Source organism: Zingiber officinale, chromosome 10B (assembly GCF_018446385.1).
Source record: "Zingiber officinale cultivar Zhangliang chromosome 10B, Zo_v1.1, whole genome shotgun sequence".
NCBI classification, from domain to species: Eukaryota; Viridiplantae; Streptophyta; class Magnoliopsida; order Zingiberales; family Zingiberaceae; genus Zingiber; species Zingiber officinale.
Genome location: NC_056005.1, coordinates 18,366,991 through 18,391,860, shown reverse-complemented (window position 1 = coordinate 18,391,860; position 24,870 = coordinate 18,366,991). Strand labels below are relative to the sequence as shown.

The following is a 24,870-nucleotide window of genomic DNA, read 5'->3' as shown; positions in this document are numbered from 1 at the left end:
AGGAAGGGAGATGAATCGACATAAAGTGGGAATGTAAAATTTTAGGGTGGGAGTGTGACAGATGATGCTAGGGCGACTAAACCAAGAAATTACCTCCATAACAAAATCAAAGGCAATTTATGACTAAGGTGTGGTAGGATGATGCTAGGGTGCAATTCATTTGATGGCTCACTAGAACATAGAGAGATAAAATTGTGAAAATAATATAAGACGAGTACACCTGAGTACACTTTTTTTTTAATCTCATATGCGACCTTTAGAAGCGGTCTTAACCGCTCCAAAAATCAACTTATAGAATAAGTTATGTTGGTAATTTTTGATAGCATGAAAATCGAAACTAAACAAAAATAAAACAATGCGGTAATTATAATCACTCATAGTGATCTCCCGAAGTCGCAACTGAAGATGCCAGCGGTCAAAGTGGGCAGCGGCTGTCGGAAGCACAATCACGGGGCAATCGGAAAGTGCTCCAAAGTTCACGAGTCAAATCCCAACCACTGGGTGTTCTCCTCTGCTCGCTGTTCACCTCGCAAAGCTCTCTGATCACCTCCGCTATGCTCCTCTGATCAGATTGCCTTGGGCGCCATCATATATAGCAAGCAAGACATCAGTTACCAACCGATGCCTTGATGGTTGCTTTCAATGGAGGAAGATGAAGGTGAATAGGCACCCCTTCATCTTTCCGACGTTGCAACTGATGCAACGTTTAACATTTCCCACTCGTCCAAGTCAATCCATATGGTCACATAGACCATGTCAGTCATATAGATTACAAGACGATCAAGTCACGAAGACCAGAGCGAAATTTAGTCACAAAGACTAAATAAGTCACGAAGACTTTATGAGGATCAAGTCATGAAAACCAGAGCAAAATTTAGTCACAAAGATCAAATAAGTCACAAAGAATTTATGAGGATTAAGTCACGAAGACCAGAGCAAAATTTAGTTACAAAGACCAAATAAGAACATCCGTTTCATACATAAGAGAAAATGGTTCGTACGACAGCAAGCACAATGAACATTCAATTGCTAAGAAAATTGTCACACCTTACTTAGCTGCTCCATAGAACGAATCAGAGACATATGTCCATAGAACGAATCAGGAACATAAATGACTTGCCTTTACCCCAAATTAAATCATTTACATCATTATGAACATCTCTAATCCCTCATTTTGACCATATGTCAAGAGCATGTTCAATATCTCCAATTAAACAAATTATTCACAATTACATTTTATATACTGAACTAAAAATGTAACTGGCGCTAGTGAATAAATGTCACAGATATAAATCAATCTTAATCATCCTTTTTAGCTAGAATCTATTTATTCTAATCAGTATCTTTCCTAGTTATGCTTCATAGACCGAATCATCCATAGGCAATAGGAAACATGCTAAAGTAGCAGACATTGATCAAAATTTCAAATAGACAGCTAAATAGTCACTTAGGGTAAGATTGAGATTAACTTATAATCTCAAGGGTCTCACATAGTAGAGAAGCAGGGATCCATTCTCCTACTACCCTTCTTGTCACCATAGCACATGTGGTATGAATTACATGTTACGATGTTATTCTCTTTACTAAAAAGAGCGCATGTTTTTCCCATATTTAACATCGTACAGATTTCGATTTAGACATTCCCAATGTCTAATCTTGAATTCAACATATGAATTCTAATATGGCCTCAAGCAGATTCAGTAAATGGTGGGTGCATTTACTCCAATCATTACACAAATGATCTCATCTTGACACAAATATCAAGGCGATCTTAACTTATGGGAATGTCTCTATTCACAGCTGCATAAGCTGTCCCATAAGCAACAGTCTTACCTCTATTCGTACTTAACAAATAGAGATGATTGTCCATGTGAGTGGACCAATCTCAATCTGCCAACATGCTTATCGAGACTTTTATTCAAATGTAATAAAGACATATACACTGAATAAATCATGGCATTTTTCATTTATTAAAATATCTTTACAATTAGTTACATTCTTCAAAGTCCCAAAGACTTCACATGTCCATGAAATGACTCTTTAGTCAATGGCTTAGTAAAAGGATCAGTAAGCATATTCCGTGTATGGATGTACTCAAGAATTATCTTTTTCTTGTCAATAATATCCCTTACAAAATTATACTTAATTTCTATATGCTTACCGTTGCAGTGATATTTGGGATCTTTGGAAAAAGCTATCGCAGCTTGACTATCACAGTACATAGTAATAGGACTCCCACTATCCTCAGCAATCTTCAGATGCTTCAGGAACCTTCTTAGTCAGACAACCTCTTGCACAGCCGCTGCACAAGCCACATACTCAGCTTCCATTGTCAACAAGGCTACACAAGTCTGCTTCTTGCTGTTCCATGAGATGGCACTACCATTCAGCAAGAAGACATAGCCGGATGTGGATTTTTTATCATCAAGGTCCCCTGCCCAATCTGCATCTAAGTAGCCACTTAGGCTCATATCTGATCCTTAGAACTAGAGGCAATAATCAGCTGTTCCTTTAAGATATCTGAATATCCTCTTCACCGCTTTCCAGTGTCTCGATCCCGAGTTTGACTGGAAACGACTAACTAAGCCAACAACATAGCTTATATCGGGACGGGTACACAACATAGTGTACATCAAACTACCAATGACACTGGCATATGATTTCTTCTTCATTTCGGCTATTTCCTTAGGAGTCTTGGGATACATACTTTTGCTCAAGATAATACCTTTCGTTATAAGCGTCTGTTCAACGTTGCAATCTGACATATTGAAGTATTGCAGCATCTTATTGATATAAGCTTCTTGAGACAAACCCAAAAGCCTTTTTGATCGGTCTCTAACGATCTTCACTCCTAAGATGCACTCTGCTTCTCCCATATATATTATGTCAAATTGTGATGAAAGCCAACTTTTGACTTCTATCACACACTTTATGTCACTTCCAGCTATTAGCATATCATCAACATATAATGATAAAATGACAAACTTTCCTTTTTTCCTTTCTTATATAAACACAATGATCCTCATTGACCATTTCGAAATCATAAGATAATATTACTTCATTAAATCTTATGTTCTATTGTCTTGACGCTTGCTTTAGCCCATATATAGACTTTCGAAGTCTACATACTCTTTTCTCTTGGCCTTCAGCAACATAACCTTCTGGTTGTACCATCTAGATTTCTTCATCAAGATTTCCATTAAGGAAAGTCGTTTTTACATCTATCTGATGTAATTCCATGTCATATTGTGCTACTATAGCTAGGATGACACGTATTGACATAAACTTCACAACTGGGGAGAATGTCTCTTCAAAGTCAATACCCTCCATTTAGGTATATCCTTTTGCAACTAATCGAGTTTTGTATCGATTAATTGATCCATCTGCTTTCCTATTTACTTTGAGAATCCACTTATTCCCAATAGCCCTTCGGCCTGAAGGAAGATCAACTAAATCTCAAACTTGATTCTTTCTCATTGACTCCATTTTTCCATCTATTGCAATTTTTCATTCTTTTCTAACTGAGCTTCTCAAAGCTTCCTCAACTGTTCGAGGTTCCTCATCATCAACTGGGAGAACCATCAATGCCTCATTCTCAATATCAAATCTTCTCCGAGGAATAATCTGACGACTACTTCTTCGAAGGTTAGCCTGTTGAGAAACTGACTCATTCAGTGGCAAATTACTCCCACTCGGTTGACTAGATTCAGGCATCTCCTGATCTATTGATAAAGGAACATTATCCTCCTCCTCTATCTCATATAGAGGAATTGTCTTATCAAATTCACCTCGTGTTGGGAACTCAGTTTCTAGAAAAGTAGCATCTCTTGACTCTATTTCAGAGATGGTTCCATCTTGTCGCTCACCAATAAAAACATAACTCCTAGAAGTCTCAGAGTACCTTATAAAGATACACTTCTTACCTCTGGGTCATAATTTTTCATATTCGTGAGTCTTATCATGAACGTAGGCAGTTGACCCCTAAGGTCTCAGATTACTCAAATCCGGCTTTCTGCCTGCCCAACGTTCAAGTGAGGGTAGATGGAACTGACTTTGAAGGCACTTTGTTAAGTATATAAGTCGCAACTAATAATGCATCTCCCCAATAGGAAATTGGCAAATTAACCTGTGTCATCATAGACCTAACCATTTCAAGAAGAGTCCTATTTCTTCTTTCAGCAACCCCATTTTAATGTGGAGTTCCAGGGATAGTTAGCTGTCTAATAATCCCTTTCTCATTACACATTGTCTTGAATTGATCAGACAAATATTCTCCTCCATGGTGAGTGCGCAAGGTTTTAACCTTACATTCCAATTGATTCTCAACTTCGTTCAAGTAATTAATAAAGCAATCCAATGCTTCAGGTTTGTGAGAAATCAAATACACATGACCAAAATGTGTGAAGTCATCGATAAATGTAATGAAATAAGAACTCTCATTTCTAGCCTTCATATTCATTGGACCACAAATATCTGAATGAATTAATTGCAATGGTGATTCAACCCTAATAGTCTTACCAAATGGTTTTCTAATTATCTTTCTTGCAAGACAATGCTCACATATAGACAAGTTAACCTTAGCATGAGTGCCTAAAAGACCCTCCTTATATTCATTCGTTCTCCTATATGTCCTAATCTAACATGTCAAATTTTATCATTAACATCAGCATTACTAGTAAGAGCAATGTTTGAAAAAACAACCATCATTATTATTTGGTTCTACATCAAGAACCATAAAACCATTTGTTATATAAACATATCCAATTAACACAGAGTTAATTTGAAGTTCCACACAACGGCTATAAAAATTTACATTGTAACCTAAATCAAGAAGACAAATGACGGAAACCAGATTCCATCGAATCTCAGGAGCATACAGGACATCATGTAGAAACAAGGTGCCTCCACCACGTAGGTTGAGCTTGAAAATGTCAATTCCTTTGACTTCAATTCTTACATTGTTTCCTACATATATCCATTTGTTACCAGTTGGTACCCGACGGTACTCCATATATGTAGCTCGATCATGAGCTACGTGGTTCGTTGCTCCTGAATCTACAATCCATAAAGGATACGAATCAGCTAACAACACTGTACTTGCAACATATTGTTCGCGGAAAGAAGACTATAATGGATCTACCTTTTTAGGCTCAGCACACTCCCGGGTAAAATGACCCTTCTTGCCACAGTTGAAGCATGTCAACCTGCTCTTAGGTTTTTGTCCATATTTCTTTCCTTTCTTCTTGATTTGGTTTTTCGTAGCAACAACATTAGCCTCCTTTCCTTTTCCCTTTCCTTTCTTAAAACAATTGTTTTTATTCTTGGAACCAGAACCTTCAACTACAAAAACTTGACCCAAAATTCTTGCGGATCAATCCTCTCCGCCTCAAGTTCCACATGGTGTGAGACATCAGTGAAAGTCTTGATACTCTCACTATGGGTCAGGTTCTGTTTCATCATTTCCCAAGAATCATGAAGGGAACGAATAACTGTCTGAACCTGTTGTTCATCGGTCAATGCATAACCAGCAGTGTTAAGCTCTCGAATCATGTTACCCATCTCCCTGAGATGTTGGGCCATGGTAACATTTGAGCGCTTTTTACAACTATCAAACTTGATAGTTAGCCGACGGAGCTTACTTAGATTGACTCCACTGTACTTCTCTCTAAGGGCTACCCAGACAGCATGAGCCGATGGTAATGGCTCATACTCAAATATCATGTCATCCACCATTGAACTAATCAATATTCCCTTAGCAATGGAGTTCTTCCTCTTCCATGCCTTATAGGCATCAAGGTCACGCCCGTGCTGTGCTGTAGAACCATCAATCGGTTCCTCCATGATTTGATTTAAAGCCTCTAGAACTTCTTATTCCTCAATAATGTATTGTATATTGAGGTGTCAGATTTTGTAGTTATCCCCATACAATTTCTCACCCTTATTGAGTTCAGCTATGATGTTTTTAGTTGTCATGATCTACATAAATAAACACATTATTTATTATTTCAGTGTAATTCATATATGTGCAATTATTTATTAACTTGGTGTAAATTAGAGTTAGTTTATAAAATCAAGTGATAATATTGTTTCCACTCATCATTTGTATGTTCTAATCTAATCAACACTGATCAATTATATTACACATATCCCATCTAATGAATGAATCATTATTAAAATGAACTAATCATTTTTCATATGAACTAATCATATGGATATATGAACAAATCATATTCACATGAACTAATCATGTCATGAAATGAACTAATCATGTCATGAAATGAACTAATCATTTCCAAGTTTGTTAACATATAACATAACTTTTCATTATTTAATTCTGTTCATACATAATGACAGAAATTATTACATGACTCAAAAACTAGATGAGCTTACACTGTTCGTACATAATGACAGTAAACAGAACACTAGTAAACTAGATAAGTCAGCACTGCTCCCACCAGGACAAACACTAGTGTGGCAGCCAACATTATCCCTATTAACCTGGACTCATTTGGGATAATTTCAAATGGGGCAGCTTCAGGATTCTCCATCATATCCATTTCTAAATCTTCCTCGAGCATTTCCTGGTCCTCTTCAGACTCTTCAGGCTCTTCTTTACCCATATGATGAAGTAGTTTCTCACATAGTACTGAATATGTGACTCGTCCTTCATGACACCCCCATACATAGTCTGCTATTATCCTAGGATACTCTGACAATGAATGCATCAATGCCCAGATCCTATAACTGTCCAAGACTGGAAACTCTTCTTGCTCAAGTTTCCAAAATAGTCTATCCAGCCGTCTAACCTGTCCGTCGACTCCATAAGCAGACTTATACTCTCTCCTGAATCTTGTCTCGAGCTGGTTTCGCCGCACTTCGTGACGATTCAATGTGGTAATCGTCCCCATCTGAAAAATTGAATTTAAATAAGTCAGCACAAAATCGACTAACCAGTACAAAACCAGTTTAATTCAATTTATATAGGCATACCATCATTATAAATTAAGAAAAATAAATCTTCTCGATTTTCAAGAATTTAAGTCGACTGACCCATTAGACCGGTCAATCAGGAGTCCGGATGTTAAACTTAGTCTATTGTCCTCATTAGAACTAATCTAATTGGATCTATGTTCTGTTATTGTTTAAGCACATTTGAGTCAATATCGGACTTATTGATCAAACTTAGGTCCGTTTGATTTATCCAATGCCCATTGGATTAAGTCTGACCTATTAGAGCAAATCTAATCTTTTTGATCAAATTTGACACAACGGAACTAATCCGGTCATATTTGATCAGCCCAACTTTTGTAATCAAGATTACCTCAATTAATTCAATAATAAACGAACTGGTTAAACCAACAAATAATTTGAACCAGATCTTGATATCATTGAATCAATTTGGTCTGCTTAAATTAATTAATAATTTAAACCAGACCTGGGTTTGATCGGCCAAGTTGGTCTGGTTTCATTTATAGTAAATTGGACCATAAATTAATTAAATATTTATTAATTAATTAATAATACATATCTATATGTATTTAATTAATTAATAAATATATTTAATTAAACTTTAACCATACTGTTCATATATGTGAAAAGGAATAAAAAAATAAAAAAAACGCATGCACGGTTTTATAGGGTTTTCCTTTTTTTTTCTTTACAGTGCTTCGTTAAAAACAATGTTCATTCTACTTTTTCTTCTCTTCAATCGATTGAAGTAGTTTCTTTTCTCACTGTGCTTCGTCAAAAGCACTGTTCATCTCGCGATTTTGAATCGATTGGAATACAATTTCAATCGATTCAATCCAATTGAATCGATTGGTTAATCGATTCAATTGATAAACAGTATCGTCTTCTTCGCGACAGAAGAAGAAAAACACGAGCTTTTTTGTGTTGATTTCCATGCTTTCAGAACTACGCTCTGATACCATTGTTAGTAATTTTTGACAGCATGAAAATCGAAACTAAACAAAAATAAAACAATGCGGTAATTATAATCACTCACAGTGATCTCCCGAAGTCGCAACTGAAGACGCCGGCGGTCAAAGTGGGCAGCCGCTGTCGGAAGCACAATCACGGGGCAATCGGAAAGTGCTCCAAAGTTCACGAGCCAAATCCCAACCACTGGTTGTTCTCCTCTGCTCGCTGATCACTTCGCAAAGCTCTCTGATCACCTCCGATGTGCTCCTCTGATCAGATTGCCTTGGACGCCATCATATATAGCAAGCAAGACATGGCTACTTTCAATGGAGGAAGATGAAGGTGAATGGGAACCCCTTCATCTTCCAGACGTTGCAACTGATGCAACGTTTAACAGGTTAAAGAAACCACTTCCAAATGTGTCAACAATAATGATTTTTCAACTGCTTCAATTGGTCTAACTTATAGAATAGGTTAAAGAAACCACTTCCAAATGCGTCAACAATAATGATTTTTCAACTGCTTCAAAAAAGACCAATTGAAGTGGTTTTAGGAGTGACTAACTTTGGCCGATTTTACTAGTTCTAATTTTACAATTGTTTTGTTGACCACATCTAAAATTTTGGTCTAGATGACCATTTTTTTGTAGTGAATTGATGGGTGTATTGATAGACTAATGGATGCAAAACCCTAAAATATCAAAAAAAAAAAAACAAATATGATTGCTACAGTACTGCTACAATATCATGAACAATATTTTACTGCAATGTTGGTATAGTAACAGTCAACTGATTGATACTGTAGCAATGTATAGAAGCTTGCAATCCACTGATAGTAATAATCAGTCGACTGATACTGAGATGGATAGAGTCATTGAGCTGCCACATCAATAGTGGATAAATTAACTAATGATTAAGATTAATCAACTTATAGACAGAAATCAACCCTGATCTAAATACTATAAAAATGATTTCAAGAATATTTTTGTCACCGATTCTTAGGGGTTTGAGAGCAAAGTGATACTTTATTTCCAAACTAACAAGAGACAATTCCAAGCAAAAAAGCATTCAAAGCAAAGTTTTCTCAAAGTGTAAAGTGTTTTACTTTCATGTGTATGTGTTTCTTTGTTTTGTTTTGTATTGTTTGTAAATAACATGTGTTGTAAGAGGCTTTTTCGCCTCCAGAAGATATACGTGAATTAGAAGGTTTAGTGGTGGTAGATCGCTAGGACTAGAACATGGAGTAATTGCCTTGGGAAGTGAGAACCAAGTAAATCAATTTGTGTTGTGCTTGTATTTTCTTTGATTTTTCACTATGCATTAACATTTTGTAGACGAGCATGAAATTAAGATAAAGTGATTAAATCTATTCACCACCTCTAATTCGCAAGGGTTATAACAAATACTACTCTTGCTAATACATTGACAAAGTTCCACAAGAAATAGAGTAGCGAAATAAAAACAAACATAAACAAGAATTGTATATCAATTGCTATATAAAATGGTTATGATAGAACCTATGATTTATTTGTTAGGCATATAGAGAGTTTGGGAGTGGGGGGAGGTGAATAGCTTCAATTACTTCTTTGAACTTAAATGCCAGTGGAAAACTTGAAGCAATGCTAACACCTTCGATTTACTTGGTCTCCACCTCTTTGAGGTGACTAATCCAAGGGTTCGACTCTCATGATCTCATCCACTATGAAACTCCTTGATCCTGTTTGAGAGTCGAGATAATGGATGTTGGGGACGTGGCGCTCCTGATGACCAGTGGTGGACTCCTCGTCAATGAAGTCTGCAACCATAGCAACGCCAGTGCCAAGTCGGGGAGGGGTTCCCGACGATGACCCTCCGACGCTCAAGTAAAACATCTACGATGTAGAAGAAACAAGGAGGCAAAATGGCAGGGCAACTGTAGCTATAGTAGAGATTATGCATACCTCCGTCGAACCTTGGGGGTCTTTATATAGAACTCCCTGAGAGCGCTTGCACGCTCCCCGATGCATACACGCTCCTCAAAGCATACCCTGAAGAGACGTGTCAGAAAAGTATCCCTAACATCATACCTTAATAACTCGAGCATATCTCTGACAAGATAGCGGAAGCTTCCGTCGAACGATCTTTTGCCCGCCAAGCATGCCGTCTGTCGGTGGCACAGGTTCCCAGAAGGATATCCTCTGATCCTCCTTTTGTCTGTTACAAGCCGAGTGGAAGTGCTGCTCGGCTAGCTATCGGTCGTCCGACCAGCTAATGGCCGCTCGGCCAGTATCCACTGTCCAGGCTCCACTCTGTGTAGACCGGAGCTGTATCTAAATGCAGTCTGCGCGGTCATTACTGCTTTGCCGGCGTGAGTCCGAGCGGGCTGGCCGCTCAGCGCATACCTTGTTTGTCTGAACGCCGGAAACTCGGCACTTGGCCGAGCTGTGCTAACGTCTGCTTCATGCGGGCTCGACGGTTCTTCCTCCAGGTCGAAAAATGGGGTTGCCCGATCGGACGACAATATCGGGGTGCTGACCAGCTTGACTTTGACCACCATGTTATTAACAACACTATTCCAGGGCTCCTCCTTATCACCGGATCACTCCTCATTCTTAAAATATTTGCAGAGGTGGAGAAGCCTTTTCTCATAAGAACAAAATACAAACAACACCAAAAATGAATGAAAAATGAAAGCACAATACTTTACAATGCCTTTCTTTTTGCTTTAGATGCTTCCTTATGGCTTTGGATTGCCTCTTGGTGGTTAGAAATACAACATCACTTCTCTTCCAAACCCTTAAGATTTGGTGTGTGGAAATCTTCAATGGCTACTATTTGAAGGAATTTTTGCCTACTAATCGATTAGCTTCTCTTCCCAATCAATTATTATGTTATAATTCGATCATTCGACTTGTAAAATGGCTCTTTTTCTAACACCGAATCTGTTAGTGAGTCATACTAATTAATTTGGCAGATTCTAATCAATTCTGAAGATTTATATTCTCTTTAAAAACATGGCTAATCAATTACCCTAATCGATTACCATGTTAAATCGATTACCCAATCGATTCAACCTTTCTATTCAGTGTCCAATCAATTGTCCTAGTTGATTGGTATTGCTAGGATCGATTGCTTCAATCGATTCCAGCTCTTCTATATTTTGTGAATCAACCTCCCAATCAATTAGGTAATCAACCTAATCAATTGGAACAAGCCCCAATCAATTAGGCAATCTACCTAATCGATTGACCTTGGGTTAATCGATTGAGCTAATCAATTGCTCAACCCTAAACTCTGAACTTGAGTTTAGGATTCGTTTGCCCAACCCTAAAGTCATCCATGACTCGTTGAGACTTTTCGTTGTCTAGCATTCGGTCACCCTTGACCTACCAAGCCTTCTTCACCAAGTGTTCAGTCAACTGTTGACCCACTTAGACTTTTCATTTAGTACCAACTCTCGTTGAACTTTCGATCACCAAGTGTCCGGTCAACCTTTGACCCACTTGGACTTTTCCATTGCCTAACTTTGCTAGGACCACCAAGAAGAAGATGAAAGTAGCTCAGAAATGAGCATCGATGAAGGGGGAGGATCATCAGAAGAAAGCTGCGATAAAGGGGGAGCATCAGAATATGAGATAAGTGAGGTACGTGCACTATCTCACAAACAGTCTTTTAATTTTATTAAGATACTTTCCAAAGATTTAGTAAAATTAGAAAAATAAAATACTATGTTAAAATTAGACTTAGCAAAGATATGTCTCTTAGATTTGTTTGATAATTTAAAATTAGAAAATGATAAATTGAAAATACAAATTGAAAATTTAGAAAAAGAACATCATGTTTGAAAGTAATTTTCAAAAATTAGAAATTATGATAGGCTAAGCTGGTACATTAGAAAACACCAGGGACAATTTAGAAAAAATCCCTAGAAGGTATGTACCCCTACAATTTTTAATTAACCCAGTAGATAGAAACCTATATTGGATTCTAAAATCATGCTTAGTCTAAAATTCTTTTAATTTTTTTTAAAAGGTTAAAATGTCAGAAAAGGAAATTAAATATTTAATTTTTTAAGAGACTTTGTTTAGAAAGTGGTTGTTGCTCAAATAACCAAGAAAGCCTAGTGCCTCGCTACAGCCTGGAAGCTGATTATTGAAATAAATATTTAATTGACAAACTGATACATATATTGATATTAATTAAATAATGCTTTCAATATTTGTCAAAAATATAATAAGAACTCAATTGTTTTAGAGGTGTTAGAAAAGAGTTATATTTTTTTCAATATTCTTGCAGTTTTCTTAGATTTTTTTCCTTATTAAATATTTTTTTGTATACTATTTTTGATATGATCAAAGGAGGAGAAATATGTATAAGTTAACGGGGAGTTAGACTTAATGTTTTTAATCACTTTGGTATTGTAATTTTTTTTAATCTACTCAAGTTATTATGAGATTTTTTTTTATTTTTATCCTAACTTGAACTTGGGTTGATGCACATAAAAAAGGAGGAGATTGTTGAAACCCCGTGGTAGTTTTGATGTGATCAACCAGGTTAAGTTAGGTCCTGTTGTGTTTGATCCTTATGTCCAAGTGTGCAGGAGCTTAGGAACACAAGAAGTTGAATGGAAGACGCAGCTAGCGAGAAAGATGTTACATTAAGGGAGTTGACGGGTTCGCTGCATCTGAGGGATGAGATGTTGCGGAAGAGTACACTGATGACGAGAAAGACGTGCGTGACGTTTCGAGGGACGAGAAGCCGGAGTGGAAGTATGCTCGAGGAGAAGATCAAGAAATGGGTTCATGTGAGCCCTATCTCAGATGACTACGATCACCCAGGTGATCGGAACAGTGGAAGAGCAAAAGGTGGTTGTAAGTGCTGTTGGAGGCACCTTAAAGGAAGTTGAAAGTGCCTCCACGTGCCTCCGCACCTTCACTGTGGAAGGCGCTAGCCCTATGGAAGGCGCCTTCAACCAGGCTGATATTGTCGTTACCAAAGGATAAAGCTTTATCCTTTGGTGCCTCACTGAAGGTGTCTTCCAACCTGTTGGAGGGACCTTCCAACCACGAATAACTTTTCTCACGGGCTATAAAAAGACCCCTGGACGTAGGAAATAGATATCAACTCTAGTATTCATTTTCTAGCACATTTCTGAACTTTTAACGAGTGTCATAAACTTCTCCGCCTATACGAAGGAGATCTTTTCAGTGCTTTCTTTTGTCTTGGATTAACAACCACCTAAGTTGTAACTAAATAATTTCTTTGTGTCTTTTATTTAATTATTTCTCAATTTTTTTTATAAGTGTGCTACTAATTTGAGTTGAAGGATTGAGAAGGTATTTTTTTACAATTCACCCCCTCTTATCGACCCCCGTTACGCCAACACAAAGATTATTCTATAATTCTAGTGTTTGCATTAAAGGATCTATGGATAAGAATAACACTGAGTTTGATTACTATGGTAGACTTGATGAAATCATAGAGATTGAATATCCTGTATTACTTATAAAGAGGTGTGTGTTGTTCAAATATTCATGGCATGATTTAACCCAAGAATAGGTACTGGAATACATCCAAATTATAATTTACCTGAGGTTAATAGAAACAAAAGATTCAACAAGTTTGAATTTTTTTTATTTTTGGGTTTTAAACATGTCAAGTTTTCTATCTTGAACACCCTACGAAGAGAAGAAGATCTAGTGAATGATTGTCTAGTCTCGCTTGACCATAGAGATGTTGAACATAATCATTGCTCAAAACCATGATGCATTTCAGAATGATGAAGTGGAGAGACATTCAGTTGATTTACAACTCCAATCTACTTATCAATTACTTGTAGATGTTAATATCACTTAGAAGAGATAGATAATGGAGAGATGTCTAACAGTGAGGATGAAGTTTAACTAAGTTCATCTAACGATAAGGACATAGAAACTATTAATGTTGATTGATGTTAATGATGATTAAATATTAAGATAATTGTTCATCAAGTAAGTTATGCTTCCATACTATTTTGTATTTATATTATTATGTTTTTAAACCTTATTATGATGTATTGTAATGTTATTTTGTAGATATCATTATGGCAGAGCAGCAGGCTGTAACACCTCGTGGCTACATGGTTGTTAGAGTTGTTGGGAGCTCGTAAGTATTTTTTTCTTATTAATAATTCAAGTTCATATATGCCTTTATTTATAATATATTTCTCATATCTTAATATTATTTCGTGCAGGTTCACTCCAGATGGCCACCGAGTTGCCACCTATATCACGGGAAATTTCAAGGAACGAGTATGCGCTTCTGGTACTATATGGAGACATGTAGACCAATAGATGAAGATATTTTATTATAATGAATTTATGGTAAGTAAATTTAATATATTTGGTACTTTTTAATATAGTCATCCTTTAAACTAAATGTTTAACTTATAATTACAGAAAAGATATATATGGGAGGACGGGCAAGAAGAACAATTTAAAGCTACATGGAATACTTATCGTGCAAACTTTACAGAGATTATATGTACCATATGAGAAAAAGGGCACTAGACCTGCGTAAGTTTCTGAGGCTATATGGAGTGCATGGACGACCACCTGGGCTGCAGAAAGGTGACAAACAAATGCTGAAAAGGAAAAAGTAAATAGAAATATAGAGCCAAGTGGCTCGAGCACCGGAATAGCTCGACTTACGTCAGGTTCCAAATCCATTGTTAAGCATGTCATGGATCTGGTGAGTATAATTTAACGTTATACTTTATAACAAATTTTGTATTTATTATTAAACTTGCATAATTTTATCCCAAATTATTTTGTATGTAGGAATGTGAGCTTGCCCAGCCCACATGTATGGAGGTATTTCTCAAGACCCATAAGAAGAATGATGGGTCATTTGTTGCTTCTCGATCTCATACTCTACATATAAGATTATTAACTTTATTACATTTGTTTGTTTCTATCTTGATTAGTATTTAGTAATATTGATCAAATTAGATATTATATTTTTTCATACAACAACAAATGATAGATAGGGTGGCTCAAACATCTCAACCATCATCAGCGAGGGGAGAGTCATAGTCTCTATCCACAGATGCTCTAAATGAAATTTATTATGATGTTGTTGGTGGAAGGACAAAAAACCCCACCTTCTACGGCCTTGGCTCTAAGGTCAAAGTTGCATTTGATTGTTTGAGGAATCCGGTGGGTTGTGCTAGCTCCTTTTTTTATAGTGAGATGCAGTCTTTAAGATGTAGAAATCAAGAACTACGCATTGACTTGAAATCAATGGATCAGAGGGTGGCTGACATGGATTAGTGGAGGGCTAATGAGGAGAAGAAGAGAGCCGAATGTGACGCAACTAATGAAGCTCTCATGGCCCAGATGCGAGCGATCATGGCTAATTTCACTCAGGCATCATATGGTTTTGAGTCACAGGAGATTGAAAATCCATTAGACGGTGATGATTAACTTTTATTTGAGGTTTATTCAACTACACTTTAGTTTTTTATTTATTATATATAGACCTTTGTAATATATTTATTCTGTTTTGATATTATAATATACTCATTTCTAACTATTTTATTATTATATATTTCAGGAATCACGTTCGCCCTATTTTCATATTGACTTTTCATGTCATCATATACTTATTTATGTTCTAGTATCATTTTATTACATATAAAATTCATTATACATATATGTAAAATGTTTATTTATATATCAACATGATCATCTTGTATTTGACTTTCTACAGGATTTTCTTTATTATCTTGTGTTCTTGTATTATTTGGAGTACTTTCTATTGAAGTATGTATTCTATAAACTTGGATTTGGATATAGATATTTGCATATGTATTCTGTAGAATTATTTAGTTTTGTTTCTTTTAGATGACTATAATTGTTTATATTAGTATGTATGTTAGTTTATTTGTGCTTATATGGATTGTATGAAGAAGAAGAATAATTGTTAAGATGTATGGAATGTGTTTTTATATATGGATTTTATAAGTGTAATTGTTTATGTGTGATTGTTATATGATGTATATGTGTGGATTATATTTGATGTGTTTGTATGTGTGAATTGTATGTATAATACCATTGTGATGATTTTTGGAAATTGTATATAGGGAAAAGCATGTAAACATACTGAATCTGTGAATTTTCTTTCATTTCCCATTGAAATATCGACGGAATAGATTTTTCGTCGGTGATTAATGAAAACAAACACTGACGGAAACGACATTTTATGTCGGTATTTTGATAAGTTACCAACGGAAACACTATATTCCGTCGGTAAATACTGATGAAAATGACATTTTCTGTTGATATTTTGATAGGTTACCGACAGAAACACTATATTCCTTCAGTAAACGCCGACGGAATTAGAGTTTCCATCGGTGTTTACCGACGAAATTAGAGTTTTCGTCGGTGTTTACTGACGGAAACTCAATTTCCGTTGGTATTTACCGACGAAATCTAATGATTCCATCAGTAAAACTGTGAACTGGTTAGGGTTTAGGTTTGTTGTTTTTCGACGGAAAATGTGTTTCCGTCGGAAGTTACCCAATTGTTGGTACAGTGTTTTCGACGACTTTAACGACGGAATTATAATTCTATCGTTAAAATATTAACCACGGAATCCCTTAATCCGTCGGAAAATCCGTTTCTGATAAATCCTCTCTTGATGTCTGTTTTTCCGTTGGTAATCCATCGGTATATGTATATACCGATGGAATTCTTATACGGGTAATTCCGCTCATAAACCTGATTTTTGTTTTTAATGAATTAATCACTACTTTATAAGCTCTCAAATGTTCGCCCCTGCTCCCCTTAATATATGTATACCTTATTATTTTTGGATTTCTTTAGCTTATGTCTGTCAATGACTACTTAAATCAATCGGATTCCATCATTGATCAACTGCTTCACTATATCCCTTAGGTTATTCAACCTTTTCAATGCAACTTTATGTAATCAACGACTCCTTTTAGCTTTCGTGTTTAACATTAGTTGATTGAAATTCTTTGTGACTATTCAATTGCTTAATTTTGAATAGAAATATTTTATTCATAATGACTCTGATCAGTTAATCCTGCTCTATCACTGAATGATTAAAGATTTAATCATGACATCCTCCTTCCGGAAACCAACGCACACTAGCAATGGTGATCGCTAACCAGCTACGCTTTGTTGGCCGCTTAGCTAAGAGTAGTACGTAGCTAGCGCATTTTAGTTTTAACCATATATGAAGTACTCCTAATTTAGCTCTAACCATACACGTAGTCTTTTAACTTTTAACTATATATGAAAATAACTCTGTAGAAAGGAAATTGAGATTATTCACATCAACAACATTCTCTGTACATGTGCAACAGCATGTGATTTCTATTTCTTATCTTTCAGTACATACCGTGGATCCCCACAGAGAGGATCAAAATTAAAGCCTTGCAGAAGTCACACCCTACATTAATACAGTAGTGACATTTGTACTTTATGCAGCATATAAATATTCTTGTTTTAGCCTAAGTATCGATTCAGCGTTTGGGGTTTTGTTTAGAATCCCATAATCGTAGACTAATTAAACATGGCAGCCATGTGGCTGGACCACTGTTTAGAATCCCATAATCGTTTAGCTTAATTATTTCCTACGACTGTTTACGACGAGGTTTTGTAGGACAGTAGAGTTGTTACTTTAATCACTCTACTTTGGTTAATTCCTGGAGTAGTTACCGTTTCCAAAAAGAATTATATTTGATATTATACTGTTGTACTAGACTCCCACTGAGCTTTTTGTAATCAAGTCCTCTCCACTCATGCCTTTTCTTATCACAATTACCACTGGAACTATCCGTAAATATAAATAAATAAATAACTTACTTAGTTTTACACAATTTGCAATAAACCCAATATAATTACATGGCTTAAATAGCATTAATGGGAATTATATTGCAGTTGATGGTTCTGGACCACTAAATTAAATTCTCCAGAGGCATAAATAGAATGATGAATTGATAATGGTGGTGGTTTTTTATTGCGTAATATTTTTTAGAATTTTCCTGAAACTGCGTAAAGAAACAAGAAACCAAGATAACGAGATACGCTTTATTAGTTACAACAGAAAACTTTTTAGTCAAATGATGGTAAAATCCAAACGTCAAATTAAATAGCGTTTTTTTAATATGATTTCTCTAGAATTGTTATATTTTTCTTTTCTATACGAATTGCCACCTTTACTTTACACGAGCGCAGGTCTACAGGTCAAGGTTCGTACATGCGCCGCCCCAATGGGGGTGTGTTACCCCCCATACGTCTCGCACGTGCCTCCCTCTCTCTTTCTAATTGACACGTTCACTGCTTTGCTGCCCACTATCAACTGGATACACGCAGACTGACTCCACACAGAGAGAGAGAGAGAGAGAGAGAGAGAGAGAGAGGGGCGGAGCAGCAAGTGATACCGTGGGAAGGTAAGGAAAAGCTTTTGGTTTTTGGTTTCCATTGCCGGCGTTGAGCTCCTGGCAGCAACCGCGCAGGGTAGAGACATGGGAGAGGTGCAAAGTTGATCCCTTTTATGTTTTTGTTCGGTTTTCAACTTTTTTTTTTTTTTTTTTTGTGATTTTGGAGTGTAAGTGGGGATTTTATAGAAAAGATGGGTTGTTTCATTGTAGGAGGCGAAAAAGGCGGAGCAGGTGAAGAAGGAGCCGGCGGCGGTAGACGAGAAGCCAAAGGGTAAGGAAGAGAAAAAGGAGGAGAAGAAGGCAGAGGAGCGGAAGGACGGCGGCGCAGAGGTTGAGGGGAAGAAAGATGGAGGCGAGGAGGAAAAGAAGGCAGACGCGCCGCCTCCTCCGCCGCCTCCGGAGGAGATCGAGATGCGCGTCTTCATGCATTGTGAGGGGTGCGCGAGGAAGGTAAAGAGGAGCTTGAAGGGATTTGCAGGTAATGAGTGTTGTAGGTGAATTTTAAACTTTTTTTTTTTTTTTGAGTTTTTCTTCATTTCCTTTTGCGTGAGATTTGAATACAAAATGGTTTTTTTTCAGGGGTGGAGGATGTAAAGACGGACAGCAGGACGCACAAGGTGGTGGTGAAGGGGAAAAAGGCGGCTGAGGATCCGATGAAGGTGGTGGATCGGGTCCAGAAGAAGACCGGGAGGAAGGTCGAGCTGCTGACGCCGCTGCCGCCGACGAAGCCGGAGAAGAAAGAGGAGGAGAAGAAGGAAGAGGAAAAGCCCAAGGTGGAGGAGAAAAAGGAAGAGGTCAGCCATTTACTCTTGTAATATTTCTCAATCTATGTTTTTTCCTGGATCAACACTTCGAATCTCGAATCATTTCTCCCTGTTTCGTCCTCTTCGTCCACAGCCAAAAATGATCACGGTGGTGCTGACAGTCCACATGCATTGCGAGGCCTGCGCACAACAGATCAAGAAGCGAATACTAAAGATGAAAGGTTCCCCTGTTTTTCTGCCTCGTCCCCTACAATGATTTTGATTCATTACTTTTAGCTGCTATTAATTTACCGAGTTCATTATATGCATAGAAGCAAGATAAATTAAAAGCGTCAATTTCAGTCGCATTTTCTTTTTAATTTTTCTGTTCTTTCGTTTTTGGTTTGAAACATGAATCTTCTGACTGATGCTTTTAGCTTGGAGATTGTGACCAAAGATCCTTCCCTTTTCGTTGCTGTTAAGATTCATTTTCCCCTACCGAGCAGGTGTAAAGGAGGCGGAACCGGATCTGAAGGCTTCCCAAGTTACCGTGAAGGGCGTGTTCGAGCCAGCGAAGCTGGTGGAAAACGTACATAGGAAAACCGGCAAGCACGCAGTGGTGGTGAAGCAGGAGCCGGAGGAGAAGAAGGACGAGAAGGGCGGCGGCGCCGGCGAGGACGCGGGGAAGGACGAGAAGAAGGCCGGCGACGCTGGTGGGGACAATGCCGAGAAGAAAGAAGAAAAGGAATCAGGCGGAGGTGCAGAGGAGAAAGAGAAGAAGGAAGGGGGCGGAGCGGAGACGGCGGAGGCTACGCCGCCGCCGAAGGTGGTGGAACAGCTGATGCGAAACGATTTGTATCACTACTACCCAAGACACCCTGCCGCGGGTGGATTTGTGGGATACGCGTATCATCCCTCGTACCCCCCTTATACCACGTATCCCCCTCAAATCTTTAGCGACGAGAATCCCAATGCTTGCTCTGTGATGTGATCCGAAGAGGGGAAAAAGCAGACTTTTTGTATAAGTAAAGAGGCGGATTAGTAATTAGTGGTGCATAATTAGTGCGATATTAGATCCACCTCGGGAAAAACAGAATTATAAATAAGTTTGTCTCTGTTTTGTTTTCTGAGGTCGATTAATTATATTTTCTTTCTTTCTGTTTTTAGTGTTTTTCTGGGATCTTTTCGTACGGGTAAATTCTAAGAGGTGTGTGTATCTTTTCTAATGTGTATTTAAGTATTTCTCGAGCTATGCTTTGGTCCATTCCGGTTACCACTCTTCAAAGAAATGGTAAGAAATGGTAGGGCAACGTGGCAGTATTATTTTTCACCAAGAGGTGATGTGTATCTTTTCGATCAGAATTCATCTGTACAATGAATTTATTTGAACGAGTCTGTCTAATGAATTCCTCTATTTCAAATTTGTGTTCTTTAGAATTTTTTTTTCGTTATAATTTGTTTGGTTAAATTTAAGATGGAATTAGATTTTATTATTGGATTATGTCCAGCGTGGCAGTATTATTTTTCACCAAGAAAAAGGCGGTGGCATTGAACAACGTCCATTAACCCAAAATGTCTGGTGGTTCGACCAACCCAGCCCTTCCAAATTGAACCAAAATTAAACATCGACCTGAGCCACCGACATGACGCTTCTATTAATTTCCCATTGCAAAAGTGATCTGTATTTTACTACGTTTCAACGCCTGCATTCGACTATGTCATCTCCAAGCTGCAGCCGTCCCATGGCAGAGCAGGTTTCAACCGCGGTTGTGGCGCTGATGATGCTGGTGGCGGCAAGTGCAAGCGCCGCCGCCGCCGCCGCCTCCATCGCCATTTGTCAAACGCGAACCACAGTCCATGGCGGGACGTACGGCGACGGTAGCTGCTTCGATGTCACTGGGCTCCACAGCGAATCTCGGAAAGGATCCCTCTCCACGCGCGTGATAACTTTTCGTCCACGGTGCGATCCGCTTTACTGCTCGTGAGTAGTTTCTGATCACCTCCAAGATCCCGGACACCATACATTAATGTGAGACCGCGCATTTGATTTGCTAGCCTGGAAACTAGGTCGAGGGGAATCAGCAGGGTCCCACGACTTTCCCTCCAGCTGACAATTATTCACCTATCATGCCTTCATTTTTGTCACACTCATATTTCAGATGCTAATTCATCACTACAACTAAAGCAGAGGTTGTGATCGAATCTACGAAAGTTGGAAATGTTCATCAGCAAAGTCCAAGAGAATTTTGTAAAATGAATAAACAAAATATAAATTATGGGGTACTAATTTAATTAGAAAACTAGATGTAATCTTTTATTAATTTTATACATGCTTTTAAAATCCTTTTTCTCCAACCCCCATATATCCTTTTAGCTTTCACATCTCTGCTGAATTAGTTTTTAGTACCACGTTCTTATAAAAGTTTTGAGTTAATTCATGTTTCGCAATTTACACCATTGACAGATTAACTGAAACTGCATGCTTTTGTGAACATTAGTTATTTTATTGAACCAGTCAGGTTCTATCTCCTATTCTTATCTTACGGTATCTCGTGCTTCATTCTAATTTATGGTCTGACGATTTCTAGTATTTCTTTAATATCTGCGACTATCTCTTCAAGTTCTGTGAACACTCGCATTGATTTTCGATATTCCCTTTTGGGTTGGCACTTGTTTCCCCTTCTCTTTATTCATCGAGACTAGCTGCTTAGGTGTTCCATATTGACCGGAAAAAGTTGCAGTTACCTCTGTTATTAAGCAGAAGCTCAAACTTGATGACAATTTTCCAAGCTAAAAACTGATGACTCTTTTATTTGTTTATGAAATTAATTTAGAACTCTTAAGAAAATATGTACTAGTTTATTATTTATGACTCCTTTGGTGCTTTAGCACATGAAGGATCTGGGCAAATTTGTTGCGTAGCTATTAAAGACACATTGACTTAAACGATGATGTTGAATGAGAAGCCAGATCTACTGCATCCCCATTAGCCAAGAGGAAGTTCGAGTAGCTTCCAGATGAGGTAACTCAGTACCAAGCTGTTTCTTACAAAAACAAAAAAGAAAACAGCTATTTGAAAAAGAGTCTAGAGGTGGGGAAAAAAACTCACAAGAAAAATAGTGAGAAATGTTATTTCCTTTTGGCAAAAGGGAAGTGAGAAAAAAAAATCTTTAATATTTGCTGTTAAAAATAAAAAAATATATAATCAGAAATAGATTTGAAAAAGTTTTTTTTTTTAAAGTTCAGATTTGAGCTTCACTTCATGTAAAAGTGAGTTCACCCAAGTTATCTGAAAGTAATATAGAGAAAAAAATAAAAAATAAATAAATTTTTGGTAAATTATCTCAAAATTTCCAATCATAATTTAAACTTTGTGTAGTCCCCATTTAAAAAAAACTTTATTTTCACTTCATACGTGTTAAATTTTATTTATTTCAACTTCCTGTATGTAAATATTGTCTCATAATTGTCTTTCCTTTTTTAGGTATAAAAGTTCAAAATGAGGTATAATTCCTTTTAAATTTAGCACATTTAAATTTAAATTGAGTATATTTTCTATTAATTTGAGCATGACTTTTTTTTTCCCGCTTAATATAATTCCTCTTAAATTTAACATAATTTAAAGAGAATGTAGTATATTTTTCATCCAATTGAGCATTAAGAATCTAGTATATTTTCATTCAATTGAGCATGACTCTTTTTCTGCCTAATCAACCAATCGGTTGGTTTAGGATTAATCAATTGACCCAATCAATTCAACCTAAGTCTATCAATTGGTATGAGCTCCCAATCGATTTGTGGAAAAAGAATCGTGCTCAATTCATAGAAAATATATTAGATTCTAGTTTAATGTGCTGAATTTAGGATAAATTATACTTTATTTTAGACTTTTTGTACCTAAAAAATAAAAGACAATTAGATAAATTGGTGTCCATTATATTTGGTTAGGGAGTGGAAATAAAATTTTTTTTATATATGAACTACATGTAAAGTTTAAGTTGTGATTTAGAATTTTAAGACAATTTCCCCAACAGTTTTTTAGTCTTTTTCTTCTCTGCAGGTTTTGTCTAAGGAACCTGTTTCGTTTTGATGGAGTGGTTCAGTTTGGCTGAAAGTTGTATCTTCATTGAAACTTTGAATCAAACAGGATATGCTGTTGTTTCCAATACTTACATATTTATTAGATTCCTATTGAATATAATTCATTTATTATTGTTTATCAAAAAAAAATTCTGACCATTCTCCAATCATATGATATTTTTTTCATGTCGAGGTTATGAATTGACTTTGTGACAGTCAGATATGTTTATAGCAGTTATATTAATGCTTGAGAGGGTGGATTGGATGTTCTAACTGATTCCAACATCTAAAGCAAGCTTCCATGTGCTACAATGACATATTCCATCTTCTCAACTATGCCTCAGCAGTGGCTTGTTCTATGGATTTGATGTCTAGGATTGAGTGGCAATTGTGTGTGTGTTGATTTGAACAAAGATTGTCCCATCTTTTTAATTTGATTGTTCTATATTTTTGATTGTTTGATTGTTCAATTCTATATCTATATACAAAGATGGCGGCCTGTGAATGAGTTCAATTAATCAAGGATGGCTGCCAAAAATAAGCTGTAGGCACAAGAGTTGTGCAAAATGTAATTTTTCCTGCCATTAGAAACACCTCCAAACTCAAGAAAGGTAAGGGAAAGAGGAGTAGAAAGACAGGAAGCAATATATAGAATGAAAATGAAGAGACAGGTGCAAATCCCTTAACCATATATATACCCTTGATGGCCATCAAAGGATAGAAAAGAGGAAGAAAAAAAATAATTTCACTGTTGCCATTATCTTCATCCACCAATCTATCACACAAGCTCGTCTATGCAACATTTCTCTAGCTCAATACATCTCTGAGTTCATTTGCAAGAGAACCAAGAGAAAGGAGACTTGTTCCACAGAGCAGAAGAGGCAAAGAAGAGTGGGTGGGTGGGTGTGAGACAGAGCTGAACTATTCATTCATTCATTCATGACGCATCCGCCAAATATTGAACAAAAGCCAAAGTTTACATCCAAAAAATATTTGTTGAGTTGCGTGTACGATTGACAGAATAACCAAGAGAGCAAGGGAAACAACAAAGCACACTTTGTAATCGCAATTGGTTACACTTAAGCAGTCTGAACATGGATTCCGATAGCAATAACAAGGATCGTCATGAGGACAAAGAGGATGACTGCATGCACCAGAATGGAGATGCCGCTGGTGCACATGTTCCCAAACTCCACGACCCTCGTCCTCGACGGCAGCTGAAACAGCAGCCCCGGCGACAGCAGGATGAACAGAATCACAGCGACGATCACCGGACCCCAATCGGCCATGTGCCTTGATCAACAAGCTAAACTCTTAGATTCTTCTTGTTTAAATTTTAATTGAATCACAAGTGCATGTAAGATGAGGAATGCATGTAGAAGAAGAAAAGGCTGTTGCTATACTTAAGCAATAAGAAAGCAAAAGTGCAAGGGGAGGAATTGCTTTATGATTCATGGAATGCAAAGCTTTACACTAATACATTTGGTGATTGGTCACTTTAGTCGGGATTTTTTTTATTAAAGTTGCAGGAAATCGGAAAAGGATTTGAATGCGCTCTTTATATATCAGTGCAGTGTGAATATGAAAAAGTTTAAGAGCATTAATAATAAAGGGAAGGAAGAAATTAGCTGGCCTGTCGTTTTACTGTTATTGTGCAAAAGGCGAAATGCTCGCTCCTCTCTTTGAATTTAATAATTAT

General features: G+C 37.1%; 2 protein-coding genes across 2 annotated transcripts; one reads left to right on the top strand and one right to left on the bottom strand.

Moving 5' to 3' along the window:
- The first annotated feature begins 18,238 nt into the window (after positions 1–18,238).
- On the top strand, positions 18,239–20,249 carry LOC122030056 (heavy metal-associated isoprenylated plant protein 7-like). Its single transcript, XM_042589210.1, has 5 exons — positions 18,239–18,441; positions 18,559–18,826; positions 18,928–19,142; positions 19,246–19,333; positions 19,598–20,249. The coding sequence occupies exons 1-5, from the start codon at positions 18,433–18,435 to the stop codon at positions 20,080–20,082; spliced, it is 1,065 nt and encodes a 354-aa protein (XP_042445144.1). The 5' UTR covers positions 18,239–18,432; the 3' UTR covers positions 20,083–20,249.
- A 3,818-nt stretch (positions 20,250–24,067) lies between these two features.
- Positions 24,068–24,589, bottom strand: LOC122029834. The gene has a single exon (XM_042588965.1). It carries the CDS (start codon positions 24,458–24,460, stop codon positions 24,251–24,253), a length of 210 nt encoding a protein of 69 aa, XP_042444899.1. The 5' UTR covers positions 24,461–24,589; the 3' UTR covers positions 24,068–24,250.
- Positions 24,590–24,870: the final 281 nt, after the last annotated feature.

What these genes read in the sequence shown, in the direction of transcription:
- LOC122030056 (XM_042589210.1), top strand. An exon ending in GAGCTTGAAGGGATTTGCAG is followed by an intron (nt 18,827 to 18,927) that starts GTAATGAGTGTT and finishes GTTTTTTTTCAG; the next exon opens with GGGTGGAGGATGTAAAGACG. An exon ending in GCGAATACTAAAGATGAAAG is followed by an intron (nt 19,334 to 19,597) that starts GTTCCCCTGTTT and finishes CCTACCGAGCAG; the next exon opens with GTGTAAAGGAGGCGGAACCG.
- LOC122029834 (XM_042588965.1), bottom strand. Translation starts at nt 24,460, where the DNA reads ATGGCCGATTGGGGTCCGGTGATCGTCGCTGTGATTCTGTTCATCCTG.